This window comes from Amphiura filiformis, chromosome 11 (assembly GCF_039555335.1).
Source record: "Amphiura filiformis chromosome 11, Afil_fr2py, whole genome shotgun sequence".
NCBI lineage: Eukaryota > Metazoa > Echinodermata > Ophiuroidea > Amphilepidida > Amphiuridae > Amphiura > Amphiura filiformis.
This window is the reverse complement of record NC_092638.1, coordinates 9402717-9423848: the sequence shown is the minus strand read 5'-3', so window position 1 is coordinate 9423848 and position 21132 is coordinate 9402717. Positions and strand designations below refer to the sequence as shown.

The window sequence follows — 21132 nt, the reverse complement described above, 5'->3', positions numbered from 1 at the left end:
ACGTGTAGGAGAGAGTGCTGCCTCAGCGTATGGTCCTAATAGTTCTGTAGATGTTTTGGAATCAGGTGAGTACCCCTACCAATGAGTTAATACGTGTAGGAGAGAGTGCTGCCTCAGCGTATGGTCCTAATAGTTCTGTAGATGTTTTGGAATCAGGTGAGTACCTCTACCAATGAGTTGATACGTGTAGGAGAGAGTGCTGCCTCAGCGTATGGTCCTAATAGTTCTGTAGAGGTGAGCTCTGAATGGTACAGTAAAGTTTTCCAGTGCAAATTAATTTTTTCTGCCCTCAAATCAGGAAAACTAATTTACTTCAGTGGAAATTCCGATTGGATGAACACAGCCTGACATACCGTAACAATTTTTTTCTGCGTGATGTACGCCAGCGTGTGCGACTGTGCGTGGGTAACGCGGAAGTGAATCCAACCATGCCAACGCATTCGTGATTGGTTAGTATTGTGTCCAAGGTCGTGCGTTCGTGTTGTAGTTTGAAATATGCGATATCCGATCGTGGTTGGATCGAATACAGCTGTTGAAAGCTGCATTCATCCAATTGGAATTCACACTGTAGGTGGGCACCTTGTAATTATATGCATCCAGGTTTGATGTGGCTTTACCAAAATGTAGTCCTGTTTTTGAGAAGAAATTAGCTTAGATATTATCAAAAGTGGACTTTTTATGGCTCTTTGATGGCCAGGAAATTGACTTTTGATGGCTCTTTTTATTATATCTCCTTGACAAAATGGACCATATGTGATTGTCATATGAGTCTGAATTATATAGTTCTAGTCCTATATAAAAGTAAAAAAAATAAAAATGATCATTGGTATTACTGGGCAAAATTTCCAGGGGGAGCAAAGTTGTTCTATTGAGCAGGTCCCAGAGGGCAAAATTGTGAGAAAATGTGCAATTTTAACGCAAATATGGGCCAAAATTTTGGTCAGAAACAAACCTAAAGAAAGATGTAATCGCAAATTAATTATCGTATACATTTATTAATAGTGCTCATCATTGTTTAATTCTTTGTAAAGTACATCTACATGTACGGTATAATAATTTATTGTAACGTGTACTATAAGTACCTTTTTGTGAATGTTAATAAAAATTGATTGATTGACATTTGTCTCAAGAAGCAGTATATGTGACACGATCAAGGGGAATGAGTCGGATGTCGCTAATATTGTTTTTGAGATATTAGCAAAAACAGTGTTCAGATTCTTTTGTTTTATATTGTTTTCAGCCATTGATAAATTGCTCATAACTTTGTAACCAGATGTCTGATTTTGATGGGGTTTGCAGCAAAATATAGCAATTGTAAACTGCCAGAAAATGATGTAAAAAACTCCTAATTGAAAATTGCAGACATGTGATTCATTCCCCTTGATCATGTAACATATGCCTACAGCTTTATGATCCATGTTATTGAAGTTACTTTATATGTATAGTGAGACCAAGAATACATTTAAAGAGATAAATTGATTTGCACACACCATAAAATGTACATTTATGAAATAATCCAATAGGCAAGTGTACTTTTGTGATAAAAACCTTGATTTTATGTGATGTCTTTATGTATTCATGTCAGAAGTAAAGTCAATAGATTCTATAATGGAGTACTAACGGGTAAATGGGTATCTTTATTTGGATTGTACTTTTAAATGAACTTGTACACATATAAATTTACTTTAATAATGAGATAGAGCTAGCAAAAATGTATAAACACATCAACAATGCAAGTCTCCACTTGATTGGGTAGTCGTAACTTTGCAAAATTAACTAAAAGCATTAAAATCCGGTACTTTTTTGCAAAATAATTTACTGGGTGGACAAAATAATTTACTGGGTAGGCAATGGGCAAGTTAAATTTACTGGGTAGCAAATTAATTTGCTGTGTGAGCAAATGCCCACCCAGTTTCCTGTTATTTACCTCCCTGAGCTGATTCCAGTTGAAATCAATAGAACCCTATGGAATTCATGACCTTAAGGGCTGGGGTATGAACGTTTGGACAGTATTTATTTTGGGACATCAGAGCACATCAGACATATCGAATTGCATTCTGAATACGAAGAATGTCATTCTGATATCAAAAAAATAATTAAAAATAGATATTTTTTATATTTAACAGTACTTGAAGTAAACTTTATAAATCTGATGATTTATACTTAAAGTGTATGTAGGTGGGATGAAAAGCCGACGATCAATTGAAAATTTTGACCTTTTCAGATTGAAGATATGGATTTTTCCCCAAAACACCAACAAAAATTAGGTCTTTTTGGGGAAAAAATCCATATCTTCAATATGAAAGGTCAAAATTTTCAATTGACCGTCGGCTTTTACTCCCTGCTACATACACTTTAAGAATATATCATTAGATTTATATAATTTACTTTAGGACTGTTATATATCAAAATTTGAAAAATATCAAATTTTTATAATTTGTCATAAAATTTGTATTATATTGTGATTTTCAAAAAATGAAAATTATTTGATATCAGAAAGACATGCTTCGTATTCAGAATGCAATTCGATAGGTCTGAGGTGCTCTCATGTCCCACAAAAAATACTGTCGAAATGCAATAAACGCTCATTTTAGATCCCTTAATCTTGCACACATGTACAGGGAGTGTGAATTTCAATAGGTTTACCTGAATGGGTGAGTCTATTTGAAATCTGCACCCCCTGTGAGATTATGTCAGATCATGTCTTCCATATGGGACATATGGATTTCAACTGGATAAGCCCAGTGATGGCAGTGCTTGATTACATTGAAGAATTGCACCAAGCAAACCCTGTGCTCGCAGGCACAAAGTACTATGCGCAAAACTTTGAAGCACAAAATACACCAAGCTTTAGTTTAAGATCTTTAAAAAAAGCTTTAAATCCTGGTTTTATAATCAGTGGATACTTTTTGGTTGTTATTTCTGTGATATGGTTGGGAAAAGTTTTTAATTTTACTAATATTGTTTCTTATTCTTAGACCATTCTTCATTGTCATCTGGCCATAGGCCACCTGGTAGGCCATCCACATACCACCAAGGAACAGGTCATAGGCCATCTGATAGGCCATCCATATACCAGCAAGGAGCGGACCATAGGCCACCTGATAGGCCATCCACATACGAGCAAGGAGCTGACAATAGGCCACCAGATAGGCCATCCACATACCAGCAAGGAGCTGGTCATAGACTACCTGATAGGCCATCCACAAACCAGCAAGGAACTATCCATAAGCCATCTGATAGGCCTTCCACATATCAGCAAGGAGCAGGTCGTATGCCATCTGATAGGCCATCCACATACCAGCACGGAGCTGATCACAGGCCATCTGAGAAGCCTTCCACATACCGGCAAGGAGCAGGTCACAGGCCATCTGATAGACCATCCACATACCAGCAAGGAACTATCCATAAGCCATCTGATAGGCCTTCTACATACCAGCAAGGAGCAGATCAACATCAGCAAAGGGATAAAGAAGTAACAGTTGGAAAAGGTGAGTGGACTACATATTATGATAATGAAGATACGGTTGCACTCACCAGCACCCTATTACAGAAAATAGGAGTGCCAGATAGGCTGGCTGAGCGGTCTAAGGTGCTGCGTTGTTGGCTAGGAGAATATGATCTGCAAGAATTCGAGCGTGGGGCTTGCCTTTAATGAGAATTCTCTTCCTCTCCCAAAAATGTTCCTCTCCCAAAAATATTCCAAGGTCAGGAATCCTGCAATTATGTTCAGTTACTTTATCAGAGTTCATTTCTCTGATTGTTAATCAGTACATTATTGTAGAATCCTTCTCACCATACACTGCTTACATGTAGCACATGCCGGTATAAAGTCCGATGTATACTCCACTTCGCGACCGCGATTTCGCAGGTCGCGAAGTAATTTGAGCTGAAATTTCTTCGCTTCGTGGAGAGTTGGATTTGGTTCAACTTTTGGGGGGTAGGCCAGCGAAGTTTCTATATGAAAGCACAGAGCGGGCAACAATTCTTCGCGATACTCAAGCGATATTTTGATGAAGTATACATGAATGCCTTCGCGCGAAGCTGCGAATTAATTTTTTCATCACAGCTTCTCGCGAAGTGGAGTATACATCGGACTTCAGTAGTGTATGTGCAGCTTCATGTGGTTCGGAAGTCACATAATGCTGTTGGTTCTGTGTACAGAAAGAGTCAACCATGTGCACATTGAGTATCGAGCTATTCAAAAGAGAAGGGGACCATTCCCAGTTCTGATACCTGTAATCAATCCTAGGTTCCAGGAGAGTAACTCTGCAGGTAAAGTCCATGCGACAATACTCAGAACATTGAGGTACAGCACATACGTATATAGGAAGAAGAAGAAAACTAAACAAAGCCACAAGTGCGATATTGGTTCTTAGGACTGGGGTTATACCTATCTGGCAGAACATCAATACAAATAATTTGAAACTATTGCAGTCTCTCTTGGACTACACAACCTCCAATAATATCCAATAAGTATTAAAATTAATGAGCATTGTCTTGATTTAAAAAGTATTTTGAAGCCATTCCTGGGGTTTTGTTTCATGATTTTTCAGTAGCTGACTCCACACAAGACTTAATCAGAGAGGGTGAATCGTTAGCCAAGAAATATGAAGCTGATGCTGTGCCTACTAGAGACAAAGACCCTGTCAGAGGTCTACCCGCTACAACAACGACAACAGAAATTGTTGTACAGGTACAGGTAATGCAGTGTAGGTGTGGTGGGTGGGTGGGTGTGTTGTGTGATCAGAGAGGGTGAATCTTTAACCAAGAAATATGAAGTAGATGCTGCACCTACTAGAGACAAAGACCCTGTCAGAGGTCTACCTGCTACAACAACAGAAATTGTTGTGTCTACAGTACAGGTAATGCAGTGTAGGTGTGGTGTGTGGGTATGTTGTGTGATCAGAGAGGGTGAATCTTTAACCAAGAAATATGAAGCAGATGGTGCACCTACTAGAGACAAAGACCCTGTCAGAGGTCTACCTGCTACAACAACAACAGAAATTGTTGTGTCTACACAGGTAATGCAGTGTAGGTGTGGTGGGTGGGTGGGTGTGTTGTGTGATCAGAGAGGGTGAATCTTTAGTGAAGAAATATGAAGTAGGAGCTGCACCTATACAAAGACCCTGTCAGAGGTCTACCTGCTACAACAACAACAGAAATTGTTGTGTCTACACAGGTAATGCAGTGTAGGTGTGGTGGGTGGGTGTGTTGTGTGATCAGAGAGGGTGAATCTTTAGTGAAGAAATATGAAGTAGGAGCTGCACCTATACAAAGACCCTGTCAGAGGTCTACCTGCTACAACAACAACAGAAATTGTTGTGTCTACACAGGTAATGCAGAGTGTGTGTGTTTAGGGGGTTCATATGGGGGTGTGTGCATGTATGTATGCTGGAGTGTACATGTTTGCATCAGTGTTTGCCTGCAAACACAAGATTTTTGCTCATTTAAATTTGGACCCGACCTACCTACAAACGAGTCCTCTGTTCGCCGAAGTCTGCTGTAAGTTGAAATTACATGCCAAATGTATTTCAGATATGGTCATTTTCACAGTAAAGGGTGTAACTTTTGATTTTTAGGGTCAAAATTTCAAACCACTTAAATTTGTTTCTGTTTACTGTAATCATGCATAGAAGCAACTTAAATTCCAGTAAAATAGTGTTTCAAGGCTTAAACCTTTTGATTTCTGATAAAAAATTTGACATTTCCATAACATTTTGGTTAAAATCTAAGAAAAATGTATTTTACATAAGCTCAGAAAATTATGACATGAAAGCTGGAATACATGTGAAATCCCATTCCAAAGTAAGTCAACAGATATAAGTTAAATTTTATACCATGTTTTGCTATGTTTGTAATTGCAATTTTGAAAATTTTTAACATCAAGGGTCATTTGCAATGGAAATTTCCCAACCTTAAACATATTTTTTAAGTTTTAATTGGGTTCCTAAAATAATTTAAATGTCTAACTTCATGTACAAATACTACTTGATGAAAGGAACCTCCCAGCCAAGTTTCACAGAAATTGGAGTTATTTTTAGAATTGGCAATTCAAGCGATTTGTGTTTCGGAGGCTTCAGTTAACAACACAGGTGATCATAAAAGTAAAATATTTGGCTAACTACTACAAAGTTGACATGAAAAAATAGGTAAAAAATATCACAATTACCAATTTTCATGCTTTGCTTCTAATTATTGAATTTCAGTTGTGACAAAAATTAAATTATCACAGCAAGTCATTTTTTTTTGTTTCGAGGCTTCATGTTTACAATGGTTAAACATGGCAGAAGTAGTTTTTGAAAACAACACTGTTGGGATCATCTAAGCTGTTATTTTCTTGTGTGTATTGAATCAATGATTCTATGCGGCAGATATTGCAGATTTATAACATGATAATTTTTTCACCCATTTGTTAAGTATGGTGTTATTTGCATGTGAAGCCTCCAAACGGGCTTTCTTGGATATCAGTATATTTTTCAAGCATTAACCATAATATCAATTTTTTTTTTTTTTTATGACATTCTGCACATATCATGCAACAATTACAATGCAGATATCAATATGGAACATACCAATTTAGATATGCATAGATGATAATTAAGTTTACTGTTGTTTCGGAGGCTTCATTTGTTTCGGAGGCTTCAATTGTTAACGGAAAGTTTGTATTGGGTCCCATTTTCAAACGGTGATATATATCTCCATGATTTAAAAACAAGTGACTTGAGGATCTACTTTGCTACATTTTGATAAATAGATTGGATGAGCTCTTTTATTTATATTTGCCCAAGCTTGCTGAACAGTTTGTTTCGGAGGCTTCAAAAAGTTAACGGAAAATCGGCTCTTTGAAGTCAAGATTTTATAAAAATTTTAAAAGCTTGCAAATCAACTAATTTTTGTTACCCATTTCAAGTTAAGATATCAACTGTTATGAATCAAGAAGAAGTGAAGAAATAACCAAGAATTATGAACCAAAGCTATACCCACAAAGTTTGTTAACAATTGTTAACGGAAAATGAAGCCTCGAAACGACAAATATCGAAGTCCGGTTCTCAAAAATACAGGGCTGTTCACAATTAAATCTAATGTGGCAGTGTTTACTGAACATATGACCGTACTTTCAGGATAAGAAAAATATCCATGAACTAACTGAAGAAAACAAAAAAAAAAAAAAAAAATGTTACTGTTTTTTACAGTTTTTCAAAATGGCAATATTAGGTACATTTAAGCCTGCTAAAACTGAACGCAGTAACTCCCGAAGATGATTATGCTACCCAAGGTAGCTGCTAACTAGATGACTTATGTGGCCAAAAATCATGGAATTCTGTGGCTTTATTAGAAAACTACGGATCAAAATGTTAAAAATCCAAAGTTACACCCTTTACCGTGAAAATGACCATATACGTCGTATGTCCTGTATTGTGCATACATACTACAACATTTATAAAGCGCCTTTTCAAGAAAGTTTCAAAGCGCTGGTAAGCAAAACACAAAAGATCAAAAAATATAAACATTAAGCAATAATTAAATATAACAATGGTGACATACATGTATCATGAGAAGTACAAAGAGTTTATGGAAAACAAAAAACAAAAGTTACTGTGGATAAAGATGAGATGTGAGAGCTGTTTTGAAACTATTTATGGTTTGAGCATTTCTGATTGTGACAGAAAGCCTATTCCAAGATTGAGCAGCAGCAATGGAAAAAGCTCTGTCCCCAGCTTGTTTTCTGGATGATGGAATTTCCAATGTGATACAGGATGATGAACGAGCACGCATAGAGTCCGGCGCGATCTTATTTTTAGGCACGCATCAATGTACTGAGGACAGAGCCCGTTTAGTGATTTAAAAACATAGAGAAGAGTTTTTAATGTAATTCTTTCTGAGACAGGGAGCCAGTGCAGTTGATCAAGAAGTGAAGTAATGTGAGCAGATCGTGGTTGCTGACACACTAACCGAGCACACTTGTTTTGCAGTTTCTGGAGTCTTTTAAGATCTTTCTTGGAGATGCCATTTAGTAGAACATTGCAGTAGTCCAGTTTAGAGAGAATGAGAGTTCTAGCAGCATGGTTACAAGTATCATAGTCAATGAAACGGCGAAATCTATAGATGTTGCGTACTTGCCAGTTTATTGATTTACAAAGTTGGGTTATATGTTCAGACATGGTCATGTGACGGTCAAAAATGACTCCAAGGTTGCGAATGGACTGTGACTAATGGACTTCAACATCTCCAATAAAAAGACTCAGGTGTTCTACTCTGCTAAGATGATGTGGTGATGAGGCGATAAAAAATTCAGTTTTTTGTTCATTTAATTTGAGTTTATTTGTGGTCATCCAGTGCTGTATATCTTTCACACATTCTGTGAGCTTAAACACAGCGCAGGCAACATCTCCAGGGATATTGGGATCAGCAATAACATACATTTGAATATCATCCGCATATATGTGATAACGGACATTATGATGACGCCGTATCTTCCCAACCTCATTTGTGTAGAAAACAAACCCCCAATGGGCCAATGACGGAACCTTGAGGAAGACCATACTCCATGTAGGTGTTATTAGAGTAGGCTCCATCTACGAACACTTACATATATATACCTCTTACTGAGATAAGATGAAAACCATCTGTTTGCACTGCCAACAACTCCAAACTCATTTTTAAGTCTCTGGAGAAGGATACCATGGTCCACAGTATCAAAAGCCGCCGAGAGATCAAGCATTAATAACAAGACCACTTTCTGGTCATTAATTGCACGCTGGAAATCATTATGAACTTGAGTCAAGGCGGTCTCAGTACTGTGATTGCATAGGTTCACTTAATTTGTTCTTTTCAACATGACCAATCACTTGTGATGCTGCACATTTCTCCAGAATTTTTGACGTAAATTGCAAATTTGCAACCGGACGATAAATTTTAAGCTCTTCTTTATTTAGAGAAGGCTTTTTTAGAACAGGAGTGATAACCACGTTCTTAAGATTGTCCGGGAAAATGCCAAAAGATAGAGACACATTAACAATTCTGGTCAAAGTGGGCAGCAGCACACCAATGTGTTGTTTCACAAGCCAAGTTGGTAAGGGATCAAGGAGACATGTCTTATTTGGGTATTTTGTAACTACGTCTAACACCTCATCCTCGGAAACATTTCTGAACTCAAACATAAGATGTATATCTGGTGTTGTACCCAAACATGCATCATTATCATTACTATATCCTGTACTACAGCTGCTTACATCTGGATTGTAGGAAATCTAGATGCTAACTCAAAAATCACCCCATAGTACCATGCACTACAAGTGTTTTTGCCTTCTATGACTTGCCAAAGATTCATAAACCAGAACAAATCCCTCCTATATCCAGCCTGTATCACTCAGTTGACTTCCTTGAGGCAGTAACATAAGGAATTTGTTGCAGTCACTTTGCGTGTGTACATATATGTAATTTCCAAAAGTTTAAACTGACTTTCAGCACAAAAATTCAGCAACCTTGAATTTTCGATGTGTGACACACATCTTCATCAGAAGAAGTCCTAAGATGTTGTGATGGACTTGCCCTTTTGTTGATCATTGGCAACTTTTATATGTATATATATGTATGCACCACCTCTCAGGGGTGTGATTTTTCCGGATTTTTAGGATTAGAGGGCCATGTCGCTTTTGGAGTGGCCCTGGACCAAGAGCTAAATGCTTAACAGAGATGTCACATTTCCGGAATTTTCAGTTTCCGAATATGAGAAAATCTCCAAGTTTAAAATGAAAATTCCTTAGAACCCTGACTGGATGATTTATAGACACACTGTACTGTGCAAAAATGGTGATGCAATTTCTGATGTGTATGTGAATGATATGATACTGGAAGTATGTATTCACAGATAATAAATGTTTTTATACTATAAAGTGAAGTATTTTAACAGTTTCTCATTTTTGCATTTTACCCCATGAAATTGCATCTCCAGTGGTGCTCAAGTGTGTAAAACCCATCTGGCTTCGAGGGCTATGCCCCCTCGACCCCCACCGGGACGTTGCCCCTGGACCCCACCAGGGGCCCGTAAGCGGCCCCATGGACCCTCGGCCGCAACAGGTGAGAGCTCCGCTTCGCAATTTCATTGCCTTGGGGGTTTTTTCTTAAAGCACCAATCACACCACTGACCTCTGATCACATGTATAAATATGCCAGTTCTTTGAGTCAATGCATGCATTTTAATACTGCACCCACTTGAGAATGCACTGACATCACTGCCTGAAGGTAGTCAAAGCAAGTGGTCTGTTATATATAATTTTGAAAATACTTTAATTTCTAACACCCCTGTTGATGCAGGGATAGCTTTCCAGGAGATGATAATTGGTTTGAAAGTTTGATCAACTTGGTTTATTTATGATACCAATTATCAAAATAACTTCCATTTGTTTCAGAATGTCTCCATTAGTACTGCCTCGTCAGCCTCATGGCCTGAGGAGCCACATGTTCCAACTACCAAGCCACCCAATGAATTTGACACCATTGGATTAGGATTAAGAGCTAGATCTGATGTTGACAAGGAACTTACTGTTGACAGTTTAGTGAGAGGCATAGGCAGGGAAGAAATTGGATCGCATCAGCATGTACACACACATCACCATGATCACCGCACTACAAATGTCCATTATCATCAGCCAGGTACATCTTGATATATCCGTTTTATATTAGAAATTTCATTTGATGAACACAGTTGCCAACTGCCTGACAATTGAATACCTGAGTGGAAGAAGGGCCCAACTCCATCAAAATTGTTTTTGAGATATTAAAGGAACGTGACCTGATATATTTGGAAAATCAAATTCTTTAAAGCTAACATATAACATAAAATGTCATCCCTTTCAAACACTCATGCAAAAAGAAAATGTAAATGTTTTTTGTAAATGTGACTAATTCTTAATAGAATTACCGACATTTATATAGTGTGATATTGGTAGTCTACAGTGTTTTTATTAATGATAATCATCTTGATCATGTCATATATTGATTTCAAGTGAAAGACCCTATTTTTCTCATAAACATATTGAAATTAGAAGTTCCAACTCGGTGTATTTCCCAAGATATCATCAAAAAACTGCCTAATTAGTCTCAACTATGGTATACCATATTTGAGACTAATTCGCAGTTTTTTGATGATTTCTTCGGAAATACACCGATTTGGAATGCCAAATTTCAATATGTTTATGAGAAAAATATGAGCTTTCATCTGATACCAAAATCAGCATTTTGATGAGGTAAAGTGGGGGATGAGATTTTCAATCAGGTTACCCACCTTTAAGAAAAAACTTAATATTTGTAAAAGTTTTATAGACAGAATGTTTTTCATCTTCAGAGTACCTTTAATACATGGACATACAGTATTACATACATTTGAAATCATATGATGTTTCCATGGTAACGGTACATGTCTTCATACAAGCTGGAGTTGGGCCCTTCTTCCAATAATAGTACTGCAAGTGCCAGTTCCGTAAGCAGATGTGTAATATAAATAGATACAGCAATATGGTAATTATCCTCTAATTGCACAAGTAGAAGCATGTAATATGTTAGCGAAGCATGTAATATGTTAGCAAGAAAGTTTATTGTAGTACAAAGCAGATTTCATGGATGAACAAAATTCCTCTTTAAGGGATGGGTTTATTTGTTTGTAAATGGAGGAGAAATGGGAGGATTTTGGCATGTTTGCTGTGATTGTTTGCCTAGCAATATTGATCACAAGTACACAATTGATGGTGCATATCAAGGACCAAACTCTATAGTTTTATATTTGAGCATGATCACTTCTGTAAGGTCATGGGAAATTATGTAAATCGGCTTTTATATTTGATGTTGCATATCGGCTCACACACTTTTTTTTTTTTTTTTTTATTTCACAAAGTCCCTGTACTCTGATGACCATATGACTTTTTGCTGGTATGTTGAGTACTTTAAACAATTAATTATAGTACTTACCTCCTACTTTAGGAACATGCATATGCCTTAATGTATGTCGACCATGTCAACAACCCAGTGTAGTTTTACATGGTTGGAAAAGTCTATTTCCTTTAAGCTATTTTGCCAATCATAATTCATAAATTGTCCAACTTTTTTGACAAAAAGAGTTTTGCAACTATTCCTACCAGCAAGGAAACACAAATTTATGTGTATCCAGTGCGTCCTTTACGCTTAAATAGTTCAGTTTATTGTCAAGTTGTGACTCTATACGCCATATTTACGGAATTGATGATACTGAGCTGATACGAATTTTTGAACCCAAATTTCTTGAAATATACATTACCTTTATAACTTCTCGCCACGAAATTGGATTCATAAGAAGGTCAAATTCAAGCCTTCCATTATATGGCTGGTATCATCATCTCGATTGGTGTCTTGTGTTAGTATTATTCCATATTTTGCTGGTAGAAGTTCAATGAAACCCTCCATAATTCACGACTTCTGTCACTTGAAGTATAAATCAGCCAACGCGTAGGAGGAGCAACAAAACAACAGCTAAAAATCATATTCAAGCAGCATGTAAATTTTTTTTGAGTTTTTTAATGACGAGTTATTATATGGTAGAATAGGAGTTAGAGCAGAGTGGGGTCTTTGGGATATGGGGATATGTTTGAAGTCGACATGGTCGATGGCGTGTGGGTGTGTGGATGTGGGTGCTACGCGGTGTGTGAGGTGTGGGGTGGGGGTGTGTGTGTGTGTATTAAGGGTTGCGTGGTGAGGAGTTAGAAGTGAGAGTTAGGATTCAGAGAGTCATGGGTTAAGGTTTGGGGTTATAGGGCTAGGTTTAGGTTTAGGATTAAAGCTTAGGTTATAAGTTAGTGAAGTTTAGGGTATAGAACAAAATTACTGGGTTTTGGACTAATGACCTCCAGAATATCGGCGTGTAACCCATAACTTACCACTGTCTTGAATATTAATTAAGTTTTATCATAAATAAAAAAAAAAAGAAAGACCTTCATATTGCATGAATGTTTAATTAACTGAAACATTTAACCTCAATGACTTTATGAAAATAATGCCACCAGTTAAGGGCAAAAATCAGGAAAATGTACATTATTTGGAAGGCATGGAGTGACGACGTGTGAACGTGAAATTTTAACGTTGATATTTCCCAAACCTTTTTTTTACATATTTGTGAATTTTACACGTTCCCCGTGGCAGCTTATTGGACTCAAATAAAGTTGCTGTTTTTATAGAGGATAACGGATGAATTTTTATTTATTTATTTATTTATTTATTTATTTATTTATTTATTTATTTATTTATTTATTTATTTATTTATTTATTTATTTTTTATTTATTTATTTATTTATTTATTTATTTATTTTTTTTTATTTATTTATTTATTTATTTATTTATTTATTTATTTATTTATTTATTTATTTATTTATTTATTTATTTATTTATTTATTTATTTATTTATTTATTTATTTATTTATTTATTTATTTATTTATTTATTTATTTATTTATTTATTTATAAATACATGCATCATCATGTTACGTCTAAAAACGTGCAAAACTCTGCAAACTAACTCACAACTCCCCAATAAATGTGTGTCCAAATTGCACATCTTGAATTGAGACCAAGACATGCTGTTATTTCAATTGTTATACCGTCCCGGTTGGTTTATTACCTACCATTGCCTACGAGATGCAGTTCTAAGGTGACAGAGGGACAGGTCTGCAATTCGATTCCACAACCATTCATACCTTTCATCTGTTTTATTGTATTATCGTGCGAATTGCTCCGTGGTACCTTACGGGTACCTGAATTTTATTTGAATGCTCGACGTCATATTGCATAATTTCTATACAGTATATGCAATAAACCAACCAGAACAGTATAACAATTGAAATAATAGGCAGTTCTAAGATAGGTTAAGAAGAATATAACGTCACAATTCTGTATTATTATTCAAGGTTGTAACGTGTGTCTATGCTGTCATGTAGGCCTACCTAGCAACAGACACGCCCCCGGTACAAACAAATGAAATTTGTAGAAAAGCGTGATTATGACTAAAAACATTAAAAAATGATACTTTGAGGTATTGTTTTTTTAATTTTTGTATGGCAGATCATACATACACATGTGCTGAGGTCAAAAAGGTAAAAATTTTGTTTTTGACCCCTGACTCACCTGTCATTCCAAACAACCCCTTAACCCAATATTTGTGGAAGAAGGGGCCAACTCCATGGAGTTCCAGAAGTGATTATATTTCGACCATCAAACATATAAACAGTTAATACTTGTATACTAGCTACTGTTAGTTGTACTGTTAGTCTGAGTCGTATGTAGAGGAGCCAGATTTAGAGAACATCAGCATGTCCACACACATCACCACTCATCAACCAGGTTTTGATATAACCCTGGTTAGCGAAGGCAACTTCTTAAATAAATACTAGCTTGATTGAGTGAAAAAATTCAGCTCCAATAATTCTGATTTTTCTTTTTTCACTTTGTCAATTTAGTATGTCAATTTGAACCAGTTTCCTGTACATGTCTGAATATTTGTTATTGTTATGTACATGTAGACATGTTGATATAAAGCATGTCAACAACAGCACTAGAAACCAGTACTATACTATAGGTCATCTTCTTCTTAATTTAAATTCAATCTGTCGTGATTTATTACAGTGGTGATTCCAGGAGACCCTGATCCTATCTATGCCTCTTCACTTCCACAACCACTACCCTCGTCATCATCAGATAGCAGAAGACGTCATCCAACAGATCCTCTACCAGATAGAGCAGCCGCCATAAGTAGACCTGCTTCATCCAGTACCTCCCATCAAAAGCCCCATGACAATGTACCTCACAGAGTCAGAAGTAGACCATATACATCTGGAGCCATCCCTGGTGAAGTACCTTTCACAGACAAAGGTGTTGATGGCATAAGAGATCCCAACCATCGGTATGGATCTTCATATAGGCATACTACTTCAAAGCAAGTGCCTTCTGTGACTGATGACATTCAACCTTCTCTGCGGATCTCTTCAATTGCCAAAAGAGCCATAAATGTTAATAACTCTGCTAAAGATGGTGATATTGACAAACAATCACAGATTTCAGCCGATAGAATTTCAAGATACCAAGCTGATAAGCTCACAACATCAGGTGATCTGAGACACCTGCTATCTTCATCAAGAGAAGACAGAATTCCAGGATTGATTTCCTCATCAAGAGACGACAGAGTACCAGGATTGATTTCCTCATCTAGAGACGACAGAGTACCAGGGTTGGTTCCCTCATCAAGAGAAGAGAGAGTACCCGGGTTCATTTCTTCCACTACTGATCGCCCATTCTCTCTTGCATCAGAAAGATACAAGACCTACCTGTCAAGTAGATTAGAAGAGAGTGGTGCAAGAGCAAAGACTGACCAACAGACGAGCCTTCCAGCAGGTCTTGCCACGGATAGACAGTCCAGAACCTATCCACCCTATGAGACAATTGATAAGTTTATGCCGTCAAGACCAGAAGAGGTGTCTGAAGGTATCCTAAGAGATCAGACAAGGCCAGAAGATTCTTCTACTTCTAAGCAACCCTCTGGAGGCATTCTTAGAGATCACAGCTCACAAGATGCATCAAAAACTAGACAAAGTAATCTTACCATTGATAGCCATGTGGACGATATAAGTGATAGATATACAAGATTTGATGATGAGGATGATATTGCTAGGAGACCTGGAAGGAGGATTGCATTTGAGGATGAAGATGTGGGAGCTGTGTCTGGAAGTTATGCATCAAGACCAAGGTAAAATATAAATTTGTAAATACTATTGAAAACTAATTCAAATGATCAATTTAGACTGCCATACTTGAATTATAAAAATGTTGGTAATATTTTTAGCTGCAAACATTAGAATGGAATCTGTTGGTCCATTTGAGACGAATGTATCATTCAATCTGTCAGTCTACCAGAAGGGCATACATGCAGGATATAATTCTTCCGAAAATTATCGAATTCGGAAATTTGGCCAAAAAATTCCAAAATGTACAAATTTGCATGATAAAAATTTGTCATAAAGAGAGCCAAAAAAACTTTTAAGAGGGGGGGTGATACCCTGCAGAGTATTCCCGGACATGCCCCTCTAAATGTTCAATACCGCACGCAAGCCCTTAGCCACCTGTCCAAGGGCCAGATGGATTTTCAGGAAATGGATATGTTGCCCATTTACATCCCTGATTCATGGATGGGTAAATCTCTTCTGTCATAGTGGATACCATCTGTATCAATTATACTACTAATAATTATATTGGACTTGTGCATGTGAAGTGGACACCTCTGCACAAGAGGTGGTCCAGGTGCACACAATATTTTGTGCATGTAGTTGTTTTACAGACTTCACCTGCAGTTGCTTTCGGGTTGCATCTGCGCTGTTCAGTATCGGATCACACTGTTACTACAAGATGCAGATATTTGTGTACTTTTATTTGGTGATATTTTGTATATTGCTTTGATTGTCATTGCGAAGTAAATGTTATCTGAAATTGATTTGAATTGACATCCGTCAGCCTTTCGCCATCTTGTGGGTACAAATGATATGCGTGTTCATGCGTCAGACACTGCGCGCAGGACGCAGCTTGCCACGCAGCTGTTTTAACACATCGACGCAGTGATTTTGCTGTTCACGCATGGAGATCGAACGACCATCACAGCGTGTACCCACAAGATGGCGGCATATGACGTCACGCTGACGGCCTCTATTAGGTAGAATCAAAGAGAGTCGACTCTGCCATGCTTGCATATTTCTCATGGAGGCAACCTAATGTACCTCCGCATTATTTCACTATGTGCCCAAGCAAACAAGTTTGTGGTTGTTTGTGTTCTGCCTGTAACATGCTTTGTCAGAAATGCGCACTTAGCACTGCATACACAAAACTTAGTGCTCTTGCCGATAAATGCCAGAAGTACATATCTGCCCTCCATGAGTAACAAACCAGGATGGTGGATTTACCATTGTGTAATATGTTATGTATGGTTCAATTTGACTCAATGAATCTTTGGATATAGTATCTTTGATAGCAATATAATATGATATTATGTTTTGTCAATGCCATTACAGATTTACCAAAGAAGTTATCCCCTTGGAGAGTGACTCCGACATGGAGGACCTAGGAACACGCAGTGATACAGAAGTAGACTACAGCCCACAGCCTGATAGACGGGTGGTTGTAAGACGTGATGAGCATGATTACAACTTACGATCAAGATTGAAGCGCCCTCGCTCAAAGAAACATGTTGGGAAAAAGCGCAGTGTTCTGTTACCACCAACTTCTCGTCCAAATCTCAAGGTACTTTGAGGGAATTTCCACATGCACCTAATTTTTTTTGTCCTTGTATGCTTTCTGCATCGTGCAAAGGCTCCAGTTTTGAAAAAGCTACCATTTAAATTCTGTTAATAGAGGCAGTTTTCAAACACACACCAACACATGTAATCGCTTCCAAACGCGGAAGCTGTTGAGTACTATGCAAACATGGTCATCTGAATCCGGACTCAATCGACATACTAAGGACGTTTTCCACCATTTTGTTTGTGTATTTTTGTGTGTATGGAATTTCTATGTAATATCTATTACATGTACATGTATAATAATAGAGGTCATATTTCGCAAATACATTATACATGCATTTGCGGTCATTTGCAGGCCTCCAGAAACCGAGGATGGTCCCCCATTGCAGAGTGGTCCACGGTTTGAATGTGAAGTGCGAGTGTAAGCTCAAGTATTTAAATGAACTTGTCACATTGATGTAATAGTTGATATCTCTGTACAATATGCTAAATTTAAGCTATAAGATATCTCAAGTTTCAGGTATTTGCCTTTTAGTTTTTACGTAGTGTTTGTCATACATTCATATTTGCCTGTCTTAATTTCTGCTTATCACAGGTGAAATTTGAGGATGCCTTAGATGCTGATGCCAAGGGAGAATTGGGAAAGATTCGTAAGAAACTCCATAAAGAAAAGAATACACAAGAAAGACAGAAACAGGTAGGAAACTATTATCAACAGTATCCAGGTGGCTGGTCGGATTTCATCACATGCTAGTTCTATCTTGGTTGAATGAACTCTATTCCTCAACTGTAGAGTGTCATGCTGGTATTTCTAACAATTTCGTATTAGAGCCAAAAAAGTGAATCTTAACCCTAATCTTAACCTGCTTTTTGGGATCGGAAGTCAAAGAAGATCCGAAAAAGTCAAGGAGAAGAAGAATTTTTGACTTTGCAACCCCGGGATTCGAACCTTTGACCCCTCGCATGCCAAGCACACGATCACGGACCGGCAGATCCACACCCTACAGTCCCTCGGCGAGCAATTCCGTGCGCATATAACACTTAGGGTGATTGCGTCATCGCAGACCCTGGGATTCATGCATGCGCAGATTTTTTCATCGTAAGATTTTGTGAGATTTTTGGGTGTTAGGGTAGGCTCTAATCTGGAAAAATACATCTTAGTTAACCCTAACACTGGACCCTGCTTTTGGGATCGGAAGTCAAAGAAGATCCGAAAAAGTCAAGGAGAAGAAGAATTTTGACTTGGCACCCCGATTCGAACCTTTGACCCCTCGCATGCCAAGCACACGATCACGGACCGGTAGCTACACGGGTTATTGCTGCCCGCCAGCAATTCCGCGCGCATATAACACTTAGGGTGATTAACGCTCGCAGACCCTGGGATTCATGCATGCGCAGATTTTTTCATCGTAAGATTTTGTAAGATTTTTGGGTGTTAGGGTTAATATTAAACATGTTCATAAGTGAGAAGAATTGGACTTTCCGCTGATACCTAACCTTCATTTTGATGGAGGACATTAAAACACCATGTGTTACAATCAGATAACCCCCCTTCAAACAACAGATATTGAGAAAATTTCTTTCCTTTTTGGTAAAAATCATTTTTCCCTCATATTATGATGTATGGTAAAGAGGTTTTTAATTCTGGAAGAAAATAAACTGGACAAGTGGATCTGTTCAAAAAGCATTTATATATGGTCATCACGGCCCTGCAAGGTGCTAACACTTCAAAGTGTTCATAGTTCTGGTCGCTAGGGTTCAAATCCCAAGCACAGGCATGGAATCCTCGTAATATGTATCATGTTCGCTTCCATCTAGCGATCAATAACCTGAATAACCATTGTGTAATTCAATTCAATGCACAAGCTCATACACATGTGGTTCTTTGATGTCAATCGCATACAATATAACCCATGATCAATAATGAACGTTGGTCAAAAGACGAGCTTACTAAAGTGAAAAATTATGAACATGCAGATTCATCATTTATGTATATTGCCTTGAAAATCATAAAAAGCAACTGCTTGATCAACCCAAATGATTTTATTAGCGTTATTTCTAAACCAAATTTCAAAACCACAAAGTGTTTTACCTGACTTTTGACCCAGAAATGTATGAATTTGATGAGAAATTGTGATGAAAAATAATATTTTACAAGTCATATTCAGAAAGAGAAAATCTCATTACACACGTTAATTACATCACAATCCAAACATAGATGGTTAAGTTCATGGAGAATGTTACAAACTGTTGTATGTTTTGCCATATTGTTTTTCTATAGGGAATAATGTTTTATCGTTAAAATCGGACATGAAAACCTATCAAAAACACAACAAAAGCGTGCATCGCTATGTGTATGCATGAAACAAATTATAAGAATTGTACAGAAGTGACCTAACACTTATGAAGGCTGTATCTTGAGAAAGCGCATGGTCTGATGCTAGAATCTTGGCAAGGACACTCTGGTGAAATAAAAAAAATATATGTGATTGATTTTGTGTGACTTTTGAGCGTTAAATGTTTCAAAATTTAAAAATAAACAAAATGCGAGTAACTATGATGTCATCAACATGACAATAATATTCATGATAAATAGTTATTGCTCCCTAAAAAAGAAATGGTTAACAAATGGTTTGAATACATCGCATACGACCTTATAGTAACTGTATCTAGAAATTTGTGCAAGTTACTTGTCAATTTTCGCCAGAAACGAGCTTTTTCTACGGTTACTGCTCAGCTCATTAGCGCGATATGGGATATTCTTTACCTCGAGTTTACTGCCCTCTGTTGACGACAGGGCTTCGAACTCTTATCAAGGCGATCTAAGAAGTGCAGGGCCGTGTCATGTTGAAATCATACACAGTCACTATTGTTTGATATCTACACTTTCCCCTCCCCCTAACAGGTTTTGCAGACGGTGTATGCAAGCAACTTGAAGGAAGTCCAGCAAACATTAAAACAACAGACAGCTAGAAGGAAACAAAGAATGCAACAAGAGGTAAGTAATTCTGCCCCTGTATGCTAATAATATGTCAAGTTTAATTAGTTCCATTTTTGTCCAGGTTTATATATCTGGAGAAAGAAGTAGGCCAGCTCTTAGCTATTTAAAGTTCTTTGTCAAGATCAAAGGAAAAGTTTTTCTGCTGACAGTTTAGCCAGAAACCTTCTGGCTTTCTCAAACCGATTGATGTTGTTATTGATCCATCTGCTTGGAGCGGGAATCCCAACTGGATGTTATTGTTTTACTATATCTTGTCTCCAACGTTGGTCTTGAGCAGAGGATCGAAGATGTGACTTGGCTCCAAGCAGATAGATCAAATATAACATCAATCACTTTGAGAAAGCCAGTAGCTTTTTGGGAAAAATTGTCAGCAGAAAAGCGTAAGTTTTTCCTTTGGTCTTGACAAAGAACTTTAAATAGCTGTTTAATCAACAGACCTGATGAACCTCTTCAGCCAGGCCAGCTCTTACTGAGACCCTAACCATTTGGTATGTTACAAGCATGGTAAAATATGTATTCCATACTCTTATCAGCTTGTAACAGGCCAGACTCATAACATCGTGGATTCATATAGAATGGCGTACACACAGCTGGGCACAACACAGGACCCCCAAATCCTAATCATTCTCGCCTATTACAAGCTGATCATAATGTAGCAGTGGTAACAGTCGGAGTAAGATATGATTGCCATGTAATATTAAGTGGTTAGCACAGAATAGGAAAGCAATTACTATGTACTATTATTTGTTTTGCAGTGGACTGGTTATCTCAAAATAATCATTGAATGATTTATACTGGTATCAATGAGCAAAATTTCACATGGCTA

General features: G+C 37.4%; 1 protein-coding gene across 1 annotated transcript in view; it reads left to right on the top strand.

Moving 5' to 3' along the window:
* Window positions 1–50: 50 nt before the first annotated feature.
* Window positions 51–21132, top strand: part of LOC140163454 (uncharacterized) — a 35143-nt gene continuing 14061 nt past the window's right edge. The window contains exons 1-10 of the mRNA XM_072186769.1: window positions 51–156; window positions 2979–3491; window positions 4557–4702; window positions 4866–5024; window positions 5262–5336; window positions 10416–10659; window positions 14649–15765; window positions 17078–17306; window positions 17901–18002; window positions 20211–20303. Coding sequence (XP_072042870.1) covers window positions 51–156; window positions 2979–3491; window positions 4557–4702; window positions 4866–5024; window positions 5262–5336; window positions 10416–10659; window positions 14649–15765; window positions 17078–17306; window positions 17901–18002; window positions 20211–20303 — 2784 coding nt within the window. The remainder of the gene's footprint in view (window positions 157–2978; window positions 3492–4556; window positions 4703–4865; window positions 5025–5261; window positions 5337–10415; window positions 10660–14648; window positions 15766–17077; window positions 17307–17900; window positions 18003–20210; window positions 20304–21132) is intronic.